The sequence below is a fragment of the Haliotis asinina genome, chromosome 6, assembly GCF_037392515.1.
Source record: "Haliotis asinina isolate JCU_RB_2024 chromosome 6, JCU_Hal_asi_v2, whole genome shotgun sequence".
In the NCBI taxonomy this organism is placed as follows: domain Eukaryota; kingdom Metazoa; phylum Mollusca; class Gastropoda; order Lepetellida; family Haliotidae; genus Haliotis; species Haliotis asinina.
The window spans coordinates 48,495,830-48,520,832 of record NC_090285.1 but is presented as its reverse complement, the minus strand read 5'-3'; the positions used below and the strand labels follow the sequence as shown (position 1 = coordinate 48,520,832).

General features: G+C 39.5%; 1 protein-coding gene across 1 annotated transcript; it reads right to left on the bottom strand.

The window, feature by feature from the left end:
• Window positions 1–11,205: 11,205 nt before the first annotated feature.
• LOC137287059 (uncharacterized) lies at window positions 11,206–23,044 on the bottom strand. The gene is made up of 4 exons (XM_067819174.1): window positions 23,014–23,044; window positions 14,939–15,036; window positions 12,899–13,112; window positions 11,206–11,822 (listed from the first exon to the last, which is right to left on the bottom strand). Exons 2-4 carry the CDS (start codon window positions 15,008–15,010, stop codon window positions 11,704–11,706), a joined length of 405 nt encoding a protein of 134 aa, XP_067675275.1. The 5' UTR covers window positions 15,011–15,036; window positions 23,014–23,044; the 3' UTR covers window positions 11,206–11,703.
• Between the last annotated feature and the right edge of the window lie 1,959 nt (window positions 23,045–25,003).

The following is a 25,003-nucleotide window of genomic DNA, read 5'->3' as shown; positions in this document are numbered from 1 at the left end:
GATTTAGGTCAATCACTGCTGTTTGTATTATCCAACCTCTCCAACCACTGTTGTCCAAGAAACACACATACACTAAACGTCAAAACAGACGTTACCCAGCTTCCTTAATGAATTTCACCATTCTTTTGGAAATAGCCCGAAATAATTCGCGAACACTACCGAAGCGCCGGTAAAATCCCCATCCTGCTTGTTTCCTCGAAGACCCGCCGTGGAAGGGAGAGAAATGTGAATCAGTGAGTGAGTTTAGCTTTACGTCACACTCAGCAATATTCCAGCTATATGGCGGCGGTCTGTAAATAATCGAGTCTGGACCAGACAATCCAGTGATCAGCAACATGAGCACCGATCTGTGCAATTGGGAACCGATGACATGTGTCAACCAAGTCAGCGAGCCTGACCACCCGATCCCGTTAGTCAGCTCTTACGACAAGCATACTCGCCTTTTATGGCAAGCATGGGTTGCTGAAGGCCTGTTCTACCCCGGGACCTTCACGGATCGAGAGAAATGTGGCTGGTAACATAATGACGGATATCAAAGCTCGTGACAACATACTAGTCACAGCAAGATACACCAAGCACTGAGCTCACCAAGGACCACATGCTCAAGGCTTCGTTGAGTACATGTATAAGGTAATCAAATCAAACGCGAACAGCCATTTTCAGATACATAAATAGATGAAAAAAATAAACCAACCAAACATGTGAATGTGGTCTCGGGGGAATACATTGCGACATTTCCGGAAAAGTCGATTAAGAATACTGAATGTTGATTTCTTTGACAGAACAATAGATCCGAGAAACCTCGTGACGTCACATCATCCCCTCAAAGAGTGTAATCTACTGCAAGAAAAAAAACTCTCTAAAGCTTCTCTCTGAGTTAGAATGCTTTGAAAGTCCATCTGTCTTTACCCGAACGCAGACTCAAGGAAGCGGGCACCTTGATTAACACCTCTTTAAGCAAAGCACTGGGGCAGGTGGTGGTTGTAATAAAATGGCTTCAATAAAACTTGAGCTCGAAAATTAGTGAAAAAACAAAATTTTAGTTTAATTGTATGGTTCAAATGTACATTTCAAACTGTTCGAGTGAGGGGTGTTAACTATGGAGCATGTAGATGTTGCAGTGGAATTTATACTTTAAGTGAACACCTGGTGTCATGGCCTATCTTCGCGGGTTTGTGGTTTTGACCACTGTTTCGCCGATCACTGTTTCGGCACAAAATCGAAGCTGGTTGATTTCAAGCGTTGAGGACTTTTATTTGGTTCCTGTAAGAGATTTTCGATATTTTGAAGAGCTTTATTTGCTTATTTGCTTTCAGTGCTGGAAAACACACATAAAACAAATCTACCTTTGAAGATTAGAAATGATCTACAGTAGCCCATGCTTGGGCGACTAACGGTGGCCACCCTCACTGACTTGGTTGACACATGTCACCGTATCTCAACTGCTCATGCCGTTGATCACTGGATTGTCTGGTCCACACTATTATTTACAGACCGGAGTGCGGGGCAAAATTAAGCTCAGTCACAAAAAGAGTTCTGAAATTCATGAGATTTCTGTCCAGCTTTCAAAACACATTGTGATGCTTATAATACCACGAGTCTCTGGACCACTGGATCTTCGTTTGGAAGTGATGCTGGTCGTACCAAATGGATCTGGTGATCAGGGTCAGTAGTTTGGTTAAATGCATGGCATCGCAAGCCGTGTCCAATGTTTTGTTACTGCCATGTGGTCGTGTGGCGGAATGGTGTGAGGTTATATTGTGTTTAGTTTCGTTGTTGGTTTGTTGTTTATGCCGCACTCAGCAGCAATATTCCGGCTACAGTGGAAGCTGTTCAAACCGGCACTCATTGGGACTGAAGAAATAATCCCGTTTAGACAACATGCCGGTTTGTAGAGCTGATGATAAATGTACAAGCTGCGGATGCGACTGAAGTTTTATGCTGGTGTTTACAACTTGCCAGACTGGACAGATGCCGGTTTTGACAGCTTCCACTGCATATGCCGGCAGTCTCTGAATATTCGAGTCTGGACGAGACAATCCAGGGATCAACACCATGAGCATCTATCTATGCAATCGGAATACGATGACTGGTATCAACAAAGTCAGCGAGTCTGGTCACTCGATCGCCTCAGTCGCTCCTGGCGACAAGCATGGGTTACTGAAGGTCGGTTCTAACCTGGATCTTTAAGAATACTTTGTGTTTGGTGGTATGGTGTGGCGTTATATGACGATACGTGTTGTGTTGTAGTGCAGAGTAGCCAGTTCACTCTAGTATTGCCAAGTATGCATATGTTTCCGGATATAACATTAATCTGCTCGTGAGAAACTACTTACATGAACTTAAACTGTATATGAACATTCAACCGAATGACGAGGGCGTCCGCTTTATCTTACTTTACACATATTCACATAAAACGTCTGAAGTTAACCGTTTGTGCGTATTTTGCTATGTGCGCTCATTTCAGAGAAGAAACATGCATTATAAAAATGACCTCAACCATCAACGATTGCACTGCCAGTATTTGGCGTTAAAAATATCAGTATGATCATACGTTGTTCATAATGGAAGCTCAAAGCATGCTTTCATCAGGCACTTTCTCATATCGTATATATAATTATTATACTATTGTGTAGATTTGGCAGAGTCGGTTTCTGGCATGTACTATTTAAAACAAAACTATCAAAGCGAAGTTTAAGAGTTATTTGATACACAGATTAACTGCAAATTGATATATCCTTATTCATGGCGTCATTTCTGAGATTGTATCTCAAAAGCACTGTAGTACCGGTGAAAATATGCCTCTCCGCAAAACCGATCAAAGGAGAATACTTTTGGAGCAAGGGATAAAAAGAATTTGTAAATGAAGAAAACAAATAAAAAACTTTTCAATTATCTTGTGTCGGGTATGGAAGAGAAAACTGACACCATTTGCAAATCCTATGTTAATTTTAGATGCACGCCTTTCGAATTAAAATGTGGTCTGTTTTCTCAAAAGTACCGGTATTGGGTTCAAGCTGCGCTAACATATCGTCATATCAAATCCCAAACTTTACTGATCAACTTTCGTGTAATTCACGGTTTTTAATACCCCGGGGGTGAAAGTTTAGATAAAACGAAATAATCATGACAGACAATCTATTGAAATTAGCGTGATAGTGGGATATTTATAGGGGTTAGATCCGCTGTTTTTGCTTCGAGACTTTGCCAACATTTGTTCAATCAATCTCTGGCTAAATGCGTGAGACTTCGGGGTTTGCGCTTCAAGTCACGTGTAAGGAAAGGCAAATCTCCATGATGTTTTTGTTAGGATGCATGTCGGGTAAAAAAATGGCCAGTCAGAGTTTGATGCGCGTTATAAATGAAAACAGCCCCTCAAACGTTTCCAGTGTTAAAGTCGTGTCTACCTTCATTGGGGGATTCAACACTGACAACCCGGCTTAAATGTAGCGAAACTGACAAATAGTGTAATTTGTTTTTATAATAGAATGGTACCGTTTGCTCTTCTCGGTGACATGTTTATAACGTGTCTCCACAAATACTAACAACAGTTTTAAGAGACAGTGCTGTGAAATGCCTTTTTAAGAATTGTGGTTTTATAAGCTGTAAGTGTGTTCTGCAGTATTTTCCGCATTCAAATACTTGTTTAAAAACCAAATTTAGTATTTAAACAGTTTACCAGCGTAATGAAGTGACTTTTAAATGACAGCGAATATTAAATAATGAATAAATATTTTTCTATTCCTGTAGCAGTCAGTGTCATATACATAAACAGTCACGTAGCCCCAAAAACATCACGGAACATTTAAGGTACCCAGTACGTAGAAAAAACACATGCAGCGTATGGGGTGGCCCAGTGTTTAACGCGCTCGGTTGCCAATAACCCGGGTTCTATTCCCCAGGTGGGTACAATGTAGTTCGTGTTCCTTGTCGTCACGTCGCAGGAGTATTGCTAAAGGCGGCGCAAAGTCATACTAGCTCGTGTACAAACGGGAACATAACAGCAGAAGCGCATGCCATTATTTTCTGCTCAAAGAAGACAAAGCTGAGTGAACACCATCCTGGTTCACGGGCCTCTCATTAATATTCACGAGAGACCTGGGAACGAGGATGAGCGAACACCACTGAAAGCACCACGTGAAATCATTGCAGGGCGGTGGGGTAGACTAGTGGTTAAAGCGTTTGCTCGTCTCACCGAAGATCCGGGTTCCATTCCCCACATGGGTAGAGTGTGAGAAGTCGAAGTCTGGTGTCACCCCGCCCCGATATTACTGGAATATTACTAAAAGCGGCATAAAACGATACTCACTCACTGACGACACCAGACGCTCTGTGCTGCAAGGCAACAATGGTACTTTTAAAAGCCGTAGTTTGTTCATATAGTCAATAACTGGATTGACTGGTCAAAAAATGAATATTTATGTAATCGGATCACCGCTGGATTCAACAGAAAACAACATGCATTCACTTAAACACAGCTTTTGGGATGCCCTCATTATTATAGCTTCAACGTGGAACTGACCCGTGAAGGTCCCGGGGTAGAATAGACCTTCTGCAACCCAGGCTTGTCATGAAAGGCGACTAACGGAATCGGGTGGTCAGGCTCGCTGACTTGGGTGACACATATTATCGGTTCCCAGTTCCTCAGACCGATGCTCGTGTTGTTGATCTCTGGACTGTCTAGACTCGATTATTTATACACCGCCGTCATATGGCTGGAATATTGCTGAGTGCGGCGTAAAACTAAACTCACTCACTCTCTTCAACGGGGAACTGCTCAGACCTCTTCATTTTCTCTGTGATAAGCTTTAACTTTATCCCGGAACCTACAATATCTATCATCCTCGAATATGATTTGCACGTGCAGCATTCCCTCGTCACAAACGATTGTTCCATATTCTTTATTCGTATAACACGACGTCATCGTTGTTAAGTTGTTTCTTGTGTGTTTCGTATGTGTTTCTTGTTATTTCAGTGTGCGGACACATGTACACAGCACATGCTAGTGACACCATGACCGTAATGTTTAACCATTACGACAGAGCACTGTGAGAGGAAAAAATGTGTACAGCCGAGTGAGAGGAAAGTCTATAAAAAAGAACGCTAACTTGCCTTAAACGTGGCATACTTCAATATTTGATTCAGTTTAGCTTATATACACTGAATATATAGGCACTAGAGTTGCAATAAAATGTAGATGCTTCCAGTTGCTAAATGTCACTGAAAATGGAAATATTCAAGAGGCAATGCTTGTCAAAGATCGTTGGAAAGAACCTTTTTCAGGCGCAACCTTGACATCCTGTTCCTGTTCAACAAAAAAAGACAACTCTTGTTCATCATGCGTTACGACGACTATACAATAGATCCAACTATCTCTCCCTCTCTCTCTCCCTCTCTCTGTCTCTGTCTCTCTGTCTCTCTCTCGTAACACCATTTAGAATATAATAGAAGATTATACATATGCTTCTCTATTTTCTCTCTGAACCTCCCTATAGATATATAGGGAGATGGAAAGAGAAAATATGATATAGGAGGAGGTATAGCAAGAGGAGGGGAAGAGAAATAGATATGGGGAAATAGATATAATTAAAGAGAACGGTGTAGATGCAGTGAGACATACATCAACCACAGTGTCGGTGTAAGCGTGTGAGACTGATGGAAAGAAGAAACGAGAGACGAATAACACCATAATGGAAAGAACAGCCAAATAATAAAATCAACGGTCACTGAATACGGACTATTTTCCCTGATATGGACCTTTTTCGCCATGGGCAGGACCGACATAGTCATATCTGGCCCTGATATCGGTATTGGTAATGGACGTCACGGAAGGTCACATCAAGAATGACGTCATGGAGACGACGTCATGTTACATCATCCACTGATCACGGCCGGGGAAAGGACGCTTGCGTCGTTAACACGACGATTATTTCAACTGTAAGATATAGTGGAGGGAGAGGAGGAAGGAAATATGGAAAATGGAACGAGGATGTGTGTTGAAAGCATGAAGAATGGTAACACGAAAAGGAAAACTGAATATGACGTGAAAATTCTTCACACCTGGCTAGAGTCGGAAGGCGAAGATAGGAAGATTACTGAAATGCAACCCAAAGTTTTGGATTTTTTTCAGGATTGTGAAAAAGAGCGGCGGAGAGAATTATGAACCCGAATCGCTGAAGTACATGCAGAGTAGTTTTGCCCGGTACCTGACAGATAACGACCACAAATACAACATCTCGACTTCCGATGAATTCAAGCACTGCAGAGACGTCATATACGCCAGACGGAGAGATCTCAAGTCACAGGGGCTTGGAAATAGGAAACGTAAAGGTGAACCGTTCACGGCGGAAGAAATTGAAGTTATGTTTGACAAGAATGCACTCGGTTCAGGCAAACATATTTTGTATTGCTAATGATCATGTACACTGTGGCAGTATGGAGATAGTATTTTCGTGCGAAATCTGTTACGTGATGTTATTATAGGATATAAATGTAAGTAATTTCTTGTGACGGACAATTTTGAAACGTACAATTTTTAAGAATGTTTTGTTACTGTGAGTGCTAATGCTGCAATGGGAATTCTGTTAATGAACATCGTGCAGTAACGAAGACTGATAGGCAGATTATCATTTCAGTGAGTTTTTACTTGCATCATTCTTGATGGGGTATTTTATTATATTTCTATTCCTTATTTCAGGTAATGCCTGATCCCTAATCAGAACTGTGTGGGTGAAAATCAAGACTGTGTGTTCACAGAGAGAGCAACTGAGACGCACACCGGCCTTACCAGAGCCTTTAGGCCCAAAATATTTGCGGTCCCAGGTAAAAGCAGTTACAACACCCGAACCTTCTCTGCTGCATTTTCATCTTAATTTGTGAAACACAATCATAACTATAATATTAATAACAATACTAACAACAATAACAACTTAAGTTTAACTGAAAATCCACGGGGTTCCGCCCAAATGTACAAGGAATATTGCCGACGTCGCCCCGCTGAGATGAATGTCCCAGAAGCTAGGTTATACCTGCAGGTTAACTCCTAACAAAAGACGTATATGTTGTTTACTTGTCAGGCTATGGGGAAAAACTCACTGTCAAAATTCGTCCGTGGGGCTTCAGAGGAAGGTGATATATCCGGAAGGAAACCTAATCACAGTGCACGGAAAACCTTGATCACTACTCTGGCTCATAAGGGTGTCCCGCCTATTCAGATAAAGCAGACGAGTGGTCACAAGAATGTGGCCAGCATCAATGCGTATTGTGGCGTATAGTGGCGCTTCGTTTGATCAGCAGCAGGAATTGTTCAACCTGCTTGTGCCACCTGAACCCGCTCCTCTACCTACTGTTTCCCTGGTTGATGACAATCCCGTCACAGATGCTGAAGAAATCGTTGACAACATTGCGGACAATGACTTGACGACTGTTGACGATGCTTACTCAGCTCCCGATCCTGTTCCTGTCACTGTTCCTTCTGTCGTGGATTTATCGATCTCTGTCGACGAGAAAGGTGCTGTACCATTCAGTCACGGTACGTCTATGCAATTGCAAGAGACACTTCTTCCTCACCTGCGCAAGTTTCCATGCTCCGGTACAGGTAAATCTCGTTCACGACTGCGACTAGAATTACGTTCATGAACTGATATGAACTATTTCTATGTTTTCTCACTTTATGAAATTCATTGAACGGAATGTTAGTGTTTGTCGTATTCGCACTAATAGATAAAAATGTAACTGAAAAAAATGTTAATTTAGGCAGTTATTATAAAAAAGTATTACACGTCATTTTTCAAATCTTGCATCCCAAGGCACCCTTATCTGACCGTGGCAGGTAAGTGTCAGAGTATGAGACTGATGGAAAGAAGGAACAAGAGACTAATAACACCATAACGGAGAGATCAGTAAAAGGATGAAATCAACATTCTTGAGGGTCACTAACACCCGTTTGTACGACATTACGCTCTCCACTGATTTACTACTGTAGTCACGCAGCGCTATTGGCGTGTCATTCATTTTCAGTGACGTCGTTTAACAATTTTTCAAAATTAATCAATTTATTACTCAAAACACCACCAACGGTGGTACATGAAAATACATGTTCAAATAAATAATCGTGACGACATAACTGATTCTAATGTTTTCACTATTCATACGTGATAACAAGGGTTAAAAAGAAATAGTGAGTTTAGTTTTACGCCGCATTGAGCAATATTCCAGCTATATGGCGGCGGTCTGTAAATAATCGAGTCTGGACCATACAATCCAGTGATCAACAGCATGAGCATCGATCTGCACAAATGGGAACCGACGACATGTGTCAACCAAGTCAGCGAGCCTGACCACCCGATCCCGTTAGTCGCCTTTTACGACACGCACAGTCGCCTTTTATGGCAAGCATGGGTTGCTGAAGGCCTATTCTATCACGGGACCTTCTCGGGTCTAAAACGAAATAACGAATGGTTACAGAAGTGTCAGCTCCCAATATGTTGCAAACAGTGCCAACCTGAATATATGTACACAATGTTTTTGAAAGATCAAAATGGGTGTGTCTTGAAAAACAGCCCCTGTCTAAATCTTAATCAAGCAGTCCAAATCTTTGGCTGTGGATTATGACGGGAATTCATCCAATACCATTCTGAACATATTCCACATGATATTATCTGGGCATACTATTTTCCAAAAGCTAACAAATGACATATCATTTTCATTTTCTGAAATTATTTTTCAAATATTATACCCCAGAGTGTTGTGATGACTCAGATCTCGCGACCTATACTACCCACATCTGTGAAACTTTGGAAATGTCTTTGCTGATGATCCCGTCAGAGTAAAATGGAAACTTTACAAATATGTGTCATGGAGAATTCAGTTAGGCTCACTATTTTTATATTTCCGTGTATTCTGTGACGTGTGGACTATGTTTACAATCACGCGTATTGAACTTTTCACTATTGAGATACTGGATACTGATATTAATATTGCACTCTACAGTCTAACTGTAATATATATATATATATATATATATATATATATATATATATATATATATATATATATATATCCGCATCCACAACAACATATATCATATTGTTATCGGGAAAATATTAATAAATGCACAGTGTGACTCAAATATGACAATAAATTTAACAACATGAAACTGGTAATTGATTCTGTGAGAGATAGCTCCCTCACAAATGTCACTGGAGGGCTTGTCACATTACATAATACAACGGTATGTTATGAGAACCACGCACTATCCAGAATACAAAAAAAATACAACGAATGTATCACTATGTTGTATGTATGTATACCATTCACATACACATATGCTACATATGCGAACCATCAACAAATATTCATATGGAACTAATAGAAACCATATGCTAGTGACATTAACATATTCACTTTGCTAAAATTATCACCTCAGCGATTCAATTAGTAAATGTTTTTTCGTGTTCAGCTACTAAATTAATGTTCCCATGCATTTGAAGTTAATATCCCAGTGTTTGCATCACATTTCGTTTAGTTTCCATATTGTAAACCGATATCTTTACAGATCTCCTTTGTCAAAAATATTAAGCTGTTTTGTGTTAACATATTCTGTGACCTACTTGGAGCGCCCCTAACTGAGTCGTTTTTATAGCAGTCTTTGAAAGAATTTCACGGGCAATTTACTTTTCAATTATTATTTTCGGAGGGGAGTGGGGTCCCCGGAGACCGATATTCTGTAAGAGAGATATGAATGTCATGGTGTAACGTCTATATTCCTTCCTAACGTCTTTACTTATAACATGTCCTCAACCGGAACGCCAAACGCCTAGGCGCTAAAGATACTATTTTCCTTTCTGCGCTGCAGGCTTATCATTACACATCGGTCCCATTCGTTTATATAGTTTTGCCATTTATTTCATATTTATAAACTTTATTTGTTTTGAAATCCATGTAGCCGTGTAGCCATGCAGTGATGGGTCTACGTTTACGAGAGGCCTGTGATTGGTGCTGCGTTTCTCCGGTGTCTCGGTACTTCTTCTGTGAATATGACATCACCCTTCCTGATAACTTGATTAATCTTAAAGGGGCTGGTCTGTAGGGAAGGCAAAGATGAGACGTCAATATGGTGTCTTTAAACTATTTTGCTTTGAACTGTACTTATAACGGCACCGTGACTGCCGTATACATATTTAATGAAGGCAACATTAAACCATATGGCGATACTGAATTACATGTATACCTATAAACGCTTCCATAAACCTTTCGTTTGGATACAGATTTAAAAAATTGTTTCCATTGTATTGAAGAGGTGCTGTGTGACGAACGCCCAAGGTGGCGCAAGACAATTTTTCGAGTTAGGTGAATCCCTTCAGCAACCCATGCTTGCCATAAGACTCAATTAACGGAATCGGGTGACTCACTGACTTGGTTGACAGATATTCATGTCAGATTCCAAATGTATAGACTGATGTTCATGATTATTTACAGACCGCCGCCATATAGCTGAAATACAGCTAAGTGCAGCGATACACAACAAACAAACGTGTGTTTTCCTAAGCAGTTTGGATACGATGACACGTGTCAACCAGATCAACGACCCTGACCCTGTCGCCTCTTACGACAAGCATGGGCTGCTGAAGACCAACTGTAACCCGGATCTTCAAGGGTCGGAAGCACACGTTACATTTTCAAGTATATGTGGATAATCGCCAAAACCTCGACTTAATGCATCAGGAGTGTAGAGTGTTTTTCTCTCTGATTGACCATACCTCTTAAGTAACCCGTGGGAATTTCTGCTGGATATATTGTGTAGGTTACTACTCACTATTAAGCGGTGTGACTGCAAGCGTGATTCCTATCCATGACATATGCAATCTCTAAACAATCTGCTTTACTGCTGTACTCTCCTTCCAAAAAACATGACCAAACAATTGATATGTCACACAACGAATTAACGATTTCCTCTTGGATTCTAAAAGTTGTATTTTCTGAAACAGCAGTTCCTTCACATTGGTGAATTAGTTAACTGTTGTCCACACTGTTTAATTGCCTGTGTCTGTGTGACATTGATACTTCAGGTGTGATCAGTACTTTCTACACTTTTAGCAGACACTGTTCACATACTAACACTATCAAGCAGACCATCAAATGACCAGGTCATGGTAATTGAAGCAAAACAACCCACTAAAACAAACCCGAGACCAAACAATACCATGTATGTGGCAGCATTTATTTTATCATCCGATAACGTCGCTACTCCTTCTGTAGTCATGCGTTAGTTAAACATGCTTCCGGTGCGAAGACATAGATTCCGGTTACAAGGAATTGTTTTGATTCAAGGTCATAAATCCAATACAATTTCTATCAGCGACATATTCCATTGGTGACTTTGCTCCCGGCTTTCTGTATAACTTCTCTGTAGTGAGAATTTATGATAAATACAGTTAATGTTGGTTCCGATCAGTATGACTACATACTGCACATCCGGAGTACTGCCCAGTGGCTAACACAATCAATGTCACACGCACAACGGGGCGTTGAAACACTCTTCCTGTGACTGTGAATTCACCATCACGTATTTCATCATCACCACCATCATGACCATCACGCACTTCACCTTCCCCTCCATCACCCCAAACCTAACACACACCTTTAAGTGCCACCACAAAGTGTTTTCCTTTCCATGGTATACCCGCCGATGTGGGTCAGTGGTCATCGAATGGTCTTGTACGAAGAGTTTATGGACACCCACTGCCTGTTCCACGGTCCAATGATGTCATTACGCGATGGTGACGGTGGTTGGGTGACAAGTTCAGATCTACCGGGTCTCGCTGAAATAAAATGAGAATGTTTGCATTATCATTCTCGCACCCCTCCGGAATAAGGTGCAACAATACTGTAAACGGGGACCAACATCGTAAACGCTAAAATTACTGTCGTGTACAGGGAAGATGATGACAGGTTAAACACGAAAGGGGTTTGCAAATTTAAAACGCACAACATATCTGTGTTTATACACATGTATCGCCATGGGAATTTAGTCACGACTAACTGAGAGGTGGGATAGCCTTGTGGCTCAAGTGTTCGCTTGTCACGTCGAAGGACCGGGTTCGATTTCCTACAAGGGTACGATGTGTGAAACTCATTTCTGCTGTCATGTTGCTGGAATGTTGCTAAACGTGGCATAAAAGTAGACTCACTCACCCGTCATCGATAACGTACGCGAACAACGTTTGAACAACGTTGCATGAATATGGGTAAGGCCCTGGATCGTCCCAAAGCGTATGAACGATTGCCGAAGTGAGGGGTCAGACCGGCAACCCATTTAGAATTTTGTTACACACACGAGTGAATTATTTACATTTCAAATATATTTCAGAATTGCTTCTGTTGTACACGTATCGTCGATCAAGCAGGACACATTCACAAACATGAACACGTAGACTAACAGCTAGTCTCTGAAATGAACATATTTTACTGAAAAAACGTCCATAGTGAAAAAAATAGTATAATGAAATGGAGCCCTGAGACTTTCTTCATTTTGCTGAAGCTATGGAATCTAGACTTGCCACATTTGCTAGACTTGCGTGGGCTTTCTTGGATATATATACTTCAGGGTCTGTACGACAGACTGATGAACACGAACAAAAAGAAAATCTTAAAAAGGATTGTAGTTTTCCAGCAACATTGCAGTGGATTGTAATTAATTCTGGACTAGATAATCCAGTGATGAATATCATGAAGATCGATCTACACAACTGGGATGCGAAAATGTATCAAACAAATGAGTCTCTTGTGTCCAGCATGGGCTGCTGAAGGCCAGTTCTCAACCCTCATCACCTTGGATATGGAAACACAGTGTACACAATATCTTCTCTTATCAAGTAGCAATGTTTACATTACATACCACCTGATACCCTTAGAACGAATACCGATGCCTCTGCCAACTTCGACGCCCTCGACTCCACCGAGTCGGATCTCTGTGAACACTGATGTCCGCGCGACACATCTCGATGGTGGGATGCAGTGACACATTGGGCTGATGGTTCATTTTTATCCTGCTCCATGCATCTTGCCTTGTCTCTGTAGACCGGGAAGACGTAATCCCCCTTTTGTACTTCCTGTTTGCAGAAATGTGTCAATGCTCTGTTCATCATAGCATGTCAGTGCGGTCTTAGGTCGGTTTTCTCACTCGCGTATGGGGCGAAATTATTTTTTCTCTCCACAATTACACATGCGTTGGGAACAAAATCCGGTTTTACTTATGACGGGTTAAATCACTTCGCCTAAAAATATTAATACCCCCCAGATAACATTGTATGTAAAACCAATACATGAAATGAACATCTAGATATGATATCAAATATATACGATGTGTTTTATAATCAATATACCACATATCTGTTCAACTGCAGGAACCATATGTTGAAATCAAACAGATTTAAAAGGCAGGAGACAACGCAGGCTCCGTTGATTTGGAAATAATGATAACAATTATATTGGTTGATGTTAACAGTGCTCGCAGAAATACGAGTGCGGAAATAAAATTGTAAATTGTAGCCCAAATATTTTGCGCACGAAATGCTCATTACAATCGTGAATCATTTCAAAATTTACTGCCTTTTTTATATGCAGTTGTTTTAAGGTACTCTTTAAGATTAAGCTAGTCACAATCTGTGCGTGCAAAACATGAACGCAAACTATTGCTTGCGTGTTTTGGTGGGGGGCTTCTTGCGTGAAAAACGCAAGCTTGTGCGTTAACCTAAATACTGCTGTCATCATTTCAAGAGGACACCGTGACACGTTTACTGGCTGATATGTCTGATACCGGTTGAGACACTGTCATGTGCTGATATCTCATGCAAGAACACACTGATATTCAAATCATACCGAGGGTGAGAGAGAGTTTCGTGTCAGTGTTATTCATTGTGAACAGTATCACAGGTGTATCGCACTGTTTCTGTTGACATTCAGTAAGGGTTGATGGGCCTCTCCAGTATTGGCAAGCCACTACGGATAGTTCTAAAACCGTTACTCTATATACCGGAGGTGTGCTCGCGCCTTGATAATCTTACATTTGATCTGAAACTAGAGGAATTCTGTGAAGATCATTTTCCCAATGGATTAAAGTGTGAGTGAGTTTAGTTGTGAATCTCACTAAGCAATATCGCAGCTGTATAGCGGCGAACAGTAAATAATCACGTGTGGACCAGACAGTCCAGTCACCAACACTATGAGCACCGATCTACGCAACTGGCACAGTCATGTTAACCAAGTCAGCGATACTGTCCCCGATCCCCTTAGTCACCTCTTACGACAAGCATGAATTGCTGAACAACAGTTGTAAGCCGGATCTTCTCTGGATCCTCAGAGAATAATCAAGGAGGCGTTCCCTTATTTGTTTCCTTCAGTATATTGACAAAATACATAGATACAGAGGAGGTTTATTCGACGCTGTTGAAATATTTTACCACCAATCCATCAATTTATTCACATTCCCTAATTCCACGTGTTCCTGAATGTGATACTAGACCCATCTTCTCGTCTTCCAACGTGACTTAGAGAGGGACTATCTCAAATCGTCTAGTGCCGATGAAACGGGGTCCGTCTCGATGTAATTAGAATAATGACGGATTGATGTAAGCTTTAATGTCTTATGAAGGGTGCCTTTATTAAGTGAAAACTAAAGATTTTCATTTGCCAATAATTTCGACACCATGTGGAATGTTGCTTTTTGAATATATTGTTGTTGTATGTTACATATAGAAAATACATGTATACATTTAGCGAGATGTGCGTTTGGTTCCTTGTATCAGAATAAAATCTGTTCTGTCTTGAAGCTGGGGCCGACCACCATTTCATCGCCCATAGAAAACTTTGCCACAAACTCAGTTCAGTCTCCCTTGTAAACATGTAACGTACAACAGACGTACTACAAAATACTTACAGGCGCAAAGGGCATTAATCCGCCGAGCTGTGCCTCATACGTCCAGAGAAGGTCCACTGATGACCATTCCATGGCTTTACGGATAATGTAGCACCTTACTGAAAATATACAACGTACCACTGGTCTGCGACGATGGGTCAATTTCACATCAGATTTCACCATTCATATCGGACGCTGGTTCCCAATCGCCCGCTATATATGCCATGTTGTGTACATGTTTATCGTTAGCAATATGTGACATCTGACGAGTCGGCACAGGTCGTTAGATAACGCTCACTCCGTATTGGTTCCCAGTAATAATAACGACCGACACAGCAGCCAACCTTGTATAGGCCCTACCATAAAATACAAGTTTTATATTCAGTGTGCTGTCAATGAGTGTGTGATTGATTCAATGAGTGAGTTTAGATTTAACCCGCACTGTGCAACGTCCCAGCTATATGACGTTGTCTGTAAATAATCGAGTCTGGAACAGATAATCCAGTGATTAACAACATGAACATCAATCTATGTAATTGGGATACGCCTCTCACGATAAACATGGCTTACTGAAGACTAAAACGAACCGATTCACCGGTCAATTAATGCACCACTGTCGTGTGACTTTGCTTCTATGTTTGTCTCAATGGTTCGACTGTTTCCAGGCAGACACGATATTGGTGGAATATTTCTATCGTCACCGTAAAATATTACTTTCTACCCAAACACAAGCAAGACATCCACATTGTGCACAAACTCCAGTACAGGTTTGTGGGCTGGTTTCATTGTAATTAAGTGAAGACATGTTTATATGTTAAGTATCGATTTCATAACTGGAATTATTGAGTGAGTGAGTGAGTGAGTTTGGTTTTACGCCGCTTTTAGCAATATTCCAGCGATATCACGGCGGGGAACACCAGAAAATGGGCCTCACACATTGTACCCATGTGGGGAATCGAACCCGGGTCTTCGGCGTGACGAGCGAACGCTTTATCCACTAGGCTACCCCACCGCCCCTGGAATTATTGGATTGAAAAATGATGATGATGAACCCGAGTGAACAAAATAAAAAACAAACTGGCACATAATGAACAGCTGTATTCGCAAATGGACGGGATTTCATAAGGTATTTGTGGAGTGGTATCATTACATCTAACCAATGGCATGATTAATTTGCCTTTAACTTTGCATGACAAAATACTGAGTATCGATCTCAAAATTGGAACAGAAACGTAACCCACGCCAACCGAATATGAAAAACGTACTTGACAGTTATGATTAAGTGTGCACACTTGCATTGCAAATAGGCCGAATGGAAGTACAAAACTGAGGTGTAGTACAAAGTTCTGTGACTATACGATCATAACGGTAACAGTAAAGATTCAGGGTAGCAAACCCGTTCATACAATGAGATGATAATGGTACAGGAATCTTTATCACATGTCAGTCTATTCTGTCAGTATGAGCAAATATCATCCACATATGCTATGACGTGATGAAACGTGTAGCCATTCTGCAGCAATTCCGGTTATTGCAATTTAATAAACATAGTGAATACCCGAACCGGGCTGCACATCACACCAGCCTACAAGTGTTTATTATCCGTCTCTCACACAAGCTGACGTGTGATCATTGTGTATCTGAAATGTCGGGGGTGATTTATAGTTTTCCGCACCATTGCACATAGTGACGTTCGGGAATATCAACTATGTATGGTCTATTCATTTCTGTTTTCATTTATTTTCATTTTGAAATTATATTCCACCGTCACGAACCGAATTTATATGAGCCAGTAGAGAGCATAAACGAGAGATGCTATAGTTATTGTATATACACACATTAATGCATTACGTTCTGATTTTTTTTATTATTTTCTTTTATTTACAATTTTTTCTCTCATTTACATGTACGGTACATGCAGCCAAAAATGGTACATGGGATATAAGACAATCGGTAGTATTTGTACAGGAAGAGGTTGAATGTCATGTAAACAGCACCATAACTTCCTAGTGTTTATATATGTGTGTATGAGACAGAGAGAGAGAGAGAGCATTGTTTACATAGCAACATAGATAACAGAGGAAATGATCCATCGCTCTCCTTATAGTGCTGGAAAAGTGCATGTAGAGATGACTGAAAAGAAAAGAATTTGTCAACACAAGCAGAGGAAAAACATATTTTGTAATGTCATAATACTTAATTATCTCCCTTTTCACATGACTGCTAAAGGGTACAGTTGAATTTCTACTGTGTTTTAGGATAACTTGTTTCCCAACAAGTGTTATGGCATTCATTGGGTTGTTATGTTTTCCTTTGATCCCAAGGAAGACATTCTGTTTTGTAAATGCAATGGAATATTCAAGTCAGTTAAGAGCCATGACTGGGGATTTTTCCAGATATTTTGAACAATTTCACAGTCCCAAAAGAGATGGGTAATTGATTCAATTATATATTTATAAAAAAAACTAGAAACGGGAGAGTCTATGTAATTGATCTTAAACAAAAGCTGTTTTGTTGGTAGAATATTGTGAATAATCTGTATTGTACCCATCTTAGATCAGTGCTATAAGTGCATTTCCATGGGATAATATTAGATGTTTCCCAATCCTTTGGTAGAAGGTTTAGATTCAGGCTGTCCTAGTTTTTATAATAGTAATCTGTTTCGAGTTTAGAGCACAGGAGTGTCTCATAGAAATATTTGCTACATTTTCACTGAATTTTAGTTTAGACAAATTAAAAGGGTGTGTCGGTTTAGTGCACAAGGTTGTGAAATGTGGAATAATTGCCTTTAACATGCAAGTAGTAATTGCTTGTTTATCCATTCATAGGTCAAGAAATTAGTTTTGAGTTTGTATAGATTCATAAAGTCATCAAAGGATAGAAATTTCCCTTCTGCTGTCAGCATGTCAGATATGAATACAACTCCCTTGTTATACCAGTATTTATACAGAATAGGTTTGTTATCTATCAATATGTTATCATTACACTATATCGACTATGACTGGATTTCAAATTCACTTGTAATAGTATCATTTTGCTTAGATATGAACCAGGCCCAAGTAACACATCCTTCCAAAACTGATTAGTTAAAGTGGGAGTAACATTTTTAATATAATTACTGTCTGCAGACCATAGGTAAATTTCATCTGTTATCTAAGAGAAAGTTAATCCCACTTATATGACTTCTGTGATAATTTTCTTACCAATCCAAGCTCTTGGGCAGCAATTGTCTCTACTTTTTGGTACCTTTAATCCACCATGGTTTGGAAGAGATTTAATAATGTCCCTTTTAACTTTGTCTGGTTTTCCTCTCCATATAAATCCAAAACATAACTTTTAAAGTTTATCTAAAACATGGGCTGAAGGATTTGGGAGTGTTGCAAATAGGTGGTTTAATTTAGGAAGCATAAGTAATTTCAAAACTGTGTTTCGTCGAAAGGGAGTTAGTGATCATGCTGATCAGGTGTTCATTTCTTTTGTAATTTGAGACAATTTGTCTGCATAATTCTTCTCACCCATATTTGCTAAATCTGTCTCAAAATGGATACCTAAAAGTGTAAATTCAGTGTGGGACTAGTCAAGATTCCAGTCTTTACATAACTTTAGTCTTGATCTCTTTTTTATCCTATCCAAATTAGCTTTGATTTTTCTATATTGATTTTTAGCCCAGAGAATCTTGCAAAGAATTGTAATGTATTTAAAGCAACAAAAAGACATCTTTCAGAACCATCCAGAGTCTTCAGAACTATCCAGTGTCACTGTGGTATCATCAGCAAATTGTGACATAATGTATTCAATATTGTCAACTTCTATTACTCTTATATGCTTGTTATTTTTTATAATAAAGGCCAAAATTTCTACACAAACCAAAAATAAATAAGGTGATAGAGGATCCCCTTAGCAACAGCCTCAGGTTATTTTATAGAAAGGTGATGCAAAGACATTTATTTATACACTAGATTCAATATCATGGCAGAAAAGGTTTACCCACTTCATCAAATCTGGTCCAAAATGATAGAAATTGAGAACATTGAGTATATATTTTACGTCAACTGAGTCAAAGGCTTTCTCAAAGTCAATCAAAAGGAGTAGTCCTGAGATTTGATATGCTTCTGTATGTTCTATAAGGTCATAAATTAGTCTAGTCACTTCTATATATCTTCCGATGATTAAGCCCTTTTGGTCTTCATTAATGATATGTGGGAGGACTGGCTTAATTCTGTTGACAATAGCTGCAGCAGCAATCTTATATGATATATTTACAAGCGAAATGGGCTGCCAGTTCTTTAAAATCCTTTTAGGCTTATTTCCTATTGGAATACATATTGTAAGCCTCTGTTTCTGGGAGATGGATAAATTTCCAGTCAGAAAAGCAAAATTTAGAGATCTTATAAAAAATTCACCAAGATCATTCCAAAAGAATTTTAAACATTCTGCTATAAAACCGCCAGGACCTGGACTTTTGTAATTTTACATATTTCTTAAGGCTGTCAAAACTTTGGCTGTTGTTAATTCACCTTCCATACTAGTTCTTTGTTCAATACTTACTTTGGGTATGGTAATATCTTGTAAAAGTTCATCCAAAGCTATTGGACTTACATCTTGTTTTGTATATAATTTTTCATAAAAAGATTTCACCTCTTTTGACACAGTGTTGAGATCATTTAGGACTGTTCCATCATCTTTTTCTAATTCCAAAAAGGATTCATTCAAAATGATTCTGGCTTCAAGTTTCAAGAAGTATTTTGTTGGTTTTTCGACCTGCTCTATCCACTTAGCCTTTGATCTAACTAGCATCCCTTCTATTTTCTTTCCATGGATATCATCTAAATCAGTTCTAATTGTGTTCATTTCTTTTAGCATATAATTTTTTGCTGTGTCTGTATCTGATTTATCTAGTCTGATTTCCAAGGAGGTTAATTGTGTTTCCAGCTTGTTTTCTGTATGCAGCATAATTTTCTTTTGAGTTGAGGCATAAATAATTGTGTTTCCTCTGATCATTAATAGTACAGTTTCCCATAGTAATTGATCATCAGTTGAATATATTGTGTCATTATCCTTATTTTCATCATTAATTTTATATTGGTCAAGTGTAGATTTTATGGTGGATTTTATCACTTCCACATATTTTCTGTCATGCAGCAAGGTATTGTTAAATTTGCAAACGCCTCGGCCACGAGTCATATTTGAAAGTGTAAGTGATAATTCTATGAGAGAGTGATCAGATCCTAAACTAGATAATATATCACAGTGTCTAATGGCTGATAGCATTTCATGGGAGATTAAGAAGTCAAGTCTAGCTTGTTTCAAAGGGGTTGGCTGTTGTCATGTATATCTCCTTTCACCAAACTTCTGTTCACACCAGGGGTCTTTAAGATCCAGATCGTCTGTTAGGTCTAATACTTTCTGTCTAGCCTTTAGATTGTTAATACGTTTGTAGTTACAGGTGTCTGTTGATTGATCTTTCACTAGATTCCAGTCTCCATATATTATTATTTTCTCATTGTCAAACTTTTCAATAGCATCTGTAATGTTTTGGAAAAAGTCAGGACAGTCATGGTTAGATAGTATATCTGAATTCATCAATGTTAACAGAAAGAGCGACAAAATTTCCATTGTCATCTGTAATAGTATTGAGAACCTTGAATTCAAAGTTACTGTTAAACATTATAGATGTTCCCCTGGAATTGCTTGTGAAGGCACTGATGTGGCATTCATTGTAACCCCATTAATATTGTTGTTTTAAGTTGAATATCTTCAGCTGTAAAGTATAAATCTAGAGAGCAATAAATGTTAGCTTTTTTCTTTTTTAGAAAATTGAATAATTTCTTTCTTTTCATATTATTGTTGAGACCTCTTCCAATGAGAGGTACTATCTTCAGTTTTTTTGCAGCCATAGGGTAGATAGGAGGGTGTGGCATCATTATATACACGTATTGGGAATACTGAAAAGCAGGCAATAACCATGTGGTAATGATGTGGGGTTGTCCCACTTGTCCGGTCAGATAATCCGATGTAATCCAGTTTAAGTGTTGCGGGTTGCTGGCCAGTTACAGTCAGTTTCAGTGAGCTCAGTTCAGTTGTCAGCCAATTACTGTCACTTACCCATGGTGCCAACACTGTTCTACTGACAAGATGACATGTCTTTTTCCTTAAGGTGGAGTGAAAGTAAGAGATGGGTTTGCTTTATGTCATTGCAGTTATGGCAAATGCACAAGTTCCTTGTTTCTTTCCTTAATGTCTTAGAGGTCAATATTAACTTTACTTTGGTAATGAAATTTGTATTGAGTCCCTAAGTGAAGTGTCATGGCAGAGCAGGTCTTGTCTTGGTTCTCGTTCTGTACAGAGAAGATTGGTCTCTGTGGAATCTGTCACTGTTCCTACGACACTGACCTTCCAAGAGATATTCACCAAGACTACGGCTGGCGACAACTTCCTCCTAACATCCTCACGACCGACTCCATCGAGTTAATACCATTTAGAACATCCCACAGAGAGAAACCTTGCACATAGCAACATGATTCGTATCGAATGCTATCATATTTCGGGCACATGAAAAAACAGATGAATACATCCTCTGGGCCTTGTGAGCAGGAGCAAGAAGCATTATCTGAGATGAAATGATTATACGTGTCACAGCATACCTGTCGAAGGCGACAGTGAATTATTTGACAGAATCAGCTACCAAAATTTAGATCGAACACTATGTTGGTATTAACTTATGGTTTGATTAGATTCTTAAACTGTCCAAAAGAGGAAGCATTTTTCCCATTTATAGGTTGTTCATTCCACAGTTAGATTGTGTTGGACAAAAGCGATTTGGCATGATCAGTAGATTTGCATCTTATAGTCTGATAATTTTCATCATTCCAAAGATTGTAGAGACTGTAATCAGAAACATTCCCTAAAGCAAAATCACAAAGATATACTCTTCAAAAAAAGTAGGGGAACCTGAACTTTCAATTTGGAAAGGAAGTGTAAACGTTAACAAACGTTTCAAGGACAGATGTCTTATGAACTTGCCACCATTTCCCTCTATTACCACCCCTAAACACAACGCTTGATATGCACATGCACAACGCATTAGCCTCGTACACGTGCATGAGGTCCCATTCTTGATTTTGATGCTTTTCAAGGTCGAAAAATCACTTGGGATATTTATTTTGACACTAATCTTGCATCACACATTTGTTAGAGTGTGTTTCTAGTTGCTTGTTTTAAAATGAAAATCGTACACATGTAAATTATACGCCATACACCAGTCATCTTTCAAAAGCAAACTACATTCCAAATAGCTATGGTTGTAAGGAAGTACAAATGGTGATGCACTCTCAAAACATTCACTAGTATTATAACAGCACTGATTGACTCCGATGAATCTCCTATATATGTTTAATCTTAAATAAAAAGAATGAAGTTCCCCTATTTTTTTATAAAGAGTACAAAGCATAAGGTTTACCATTTTGTAAAAAAATGTTATTTCAGAAATTTGTGTATATATATTGTTATGACCGTCAAAATGTCAAGTTATGTAGCATTGTTAATTAAATGCTGAGTTAAAATGTTAAATTTTACCTTCTTAACCTTTTAACCTTTAAAACCATATAACTTTATTTTGCTCCCCTTATCCAGAATTCGACATTTCAATACAGGCTACAGTCGGTACATCAAAGACAAGACGGTAATCTCCCGTCCGGGATTATCTGTCGGCATATCAAACAAAGCGGACAGGTGGGAGTAACCCCTACCGGTACCTTTCCAGCTCACTTCCAACATCTGATATTGAAGTGAAAGCGAAACATCAAAATTCAATGGAAACAAAAGCATACATATAAAGGTAACATTTGGAACATATAACGTCTACCAATTTCATCTACCCAATAACCATTTTGGGGATAACGATATCGAAATAGTCAAATTGGTCTCGTGACACCTGCTGAACGAAAATTGAACAAACATGACAAAATGAATCCTTCGCCTTCATCATACACAAATATAAACTTAATGACAGCATTCTACATGAAGTAGAAAGTACAGACATATGGTGTAACCAACCGTTCAGGGATTTAAAACACATCACAATAATAGCATTTTACCTGTATTTCTTTTTCTTTTCCAAGCACGTAAGTGACACAGAAATTAACACAGTCACGTGGGTGTATACGACAGTTCTAAAAATAGCACTGTTTTATAAACATTGACACGTGGACGTAATGTCCATGTACACACGATTTCTTACGTTCAATTTAGATATCTCCGTTACTGAATGGAGGGATAATAGTTCACAGACAGAGATCCAAGTTATACAACGAAAAGAAAATAGAAGCCTTTCTTGATCGCGTTAGGTGATAGACCAAGTAAGATCAACAGCGTCGATAGACATTTCTTATGAATGTGCATATGCTATTTATGTTAGTCAACTGTTCAAGTATGTCATTCAGTAAATTCAAAGTTCACCCGACATCTTTCCAGGCAAACTGTTTACTTTGTCGGCATTGCAGGATGATATCAATTCCCATCTCGAGGATCCTTGTTTGTAGCTTGTGAGTTTGACGGAGTTCGTAAGCAATGGCACGGGGAGGTCAGTACGAACTGAGACCTTTTTATCTATGAACAGTTTTCCTTTAGAAAATGTGGCATTTAATATGTCTTGTCTGTCAGACATCTTGACAAACTTTACAACAATCGTTTTGGGCATGTTAGCAGTTCTCGGGTTAGTACTATGACGGGGTAGTCTGTGGATATTAACCAGGTCAATGCACCCCGCATTGTTTATGCCGAGATCTTCCAAAAACCCGGTGCAGCCCTCTAGGGGCTCTTGCGTGTCTGGAATACTATAAACAAGCAAGTTACACTTACTGTGGTACAGTTCCTTTTCCAGGAGCTTCTTTTCGAAGTAACACTTCATCTCGGCCATGTCCGACTTCAGCTTGTTTACCTGAGGCTTGTTGTCTTGAATATCAGCTGAATTGTAATTTAACGACCCCAGAAGATTGTCGCAAGATTCCCTCAATTCAGCAATATCGTTCTTTAATCCGCCTATTATGTCGGAAGTTTATTGTTTAAGCGCCTCGTTGATGAAGCACTTGATTTCCTCAGTGTCCGACATTTTTTGTGAATGTGATGGCTGACTATCCGAATCACTGTTAGGTGACAGAGAGACCCTGTTTGATTGTTCCGCACTCTCCCCGGTGAAAAATTCACTTGAACCGCCTCGCTGAACAGCATCGGACCTACTTTTGTGCTTAGTGCTGGTGAAGGGGGAGGAGGGGGTCATATGCGTTTGCAAGAATGCTCATTCCAGCGTTTTACAACTTTTCGAGATGTTTGTAACAAAACACCCAGCTATTTGTGAAACTATACATCTCAGATTTCATTTTATATACTAAATACACTGCCATACATCTGAACGCACGAACACCCTGTCTGTCTGTTAGACGCAATCAGAAATAGAAATATTCACGTCACTCATGCAAAGCTAAAGGATATCTAAACAGGTCGACATTTTATCTGCACGTCTGATACCACATTAAGGTTCTGTACAACCACTCAGTACACCTTGACAAGCCCAAGCTCTTTATCTTATGTCTTGAAATAAACAGTCCTCGCTCCAAATACCACTTCGGCGCTCATCTATCTAGATACACATGCCGAAACAAAGTATTGTTACAATAGCATTGTCGTTATCAATGCTAGGTCGATAACAGGCTCTCTCATGTTCAGATGGGCCTATCTAAAGACGCGTTTCTTCGTGTGCCCAAGGACATGGCTTCAATACAATAAGGGGTGAAGCGGGAATTGTCTACTGTAACTGTTTCTCGTCCTATATCGCTCGAAACAAATGAAGAATATGATAATTTGACACAAGAATGGTTTCTGATGTACCTCAATTGCTTGCTTTGTAATACCGGTGTGAATGATTATATATTTACCTGTCTGTTTGACGTTGGGTGAAATTCCGAAGTGAAGACTGACTGACGCCGCTTTTAGCAATATGCAAGCAGCATCTCGGCGGAGAACACCAGAAATGGGCTTCGTACATTGTACCCCTGTGGGGATTCGAACACTGGTCTTCGGCGTGACAAG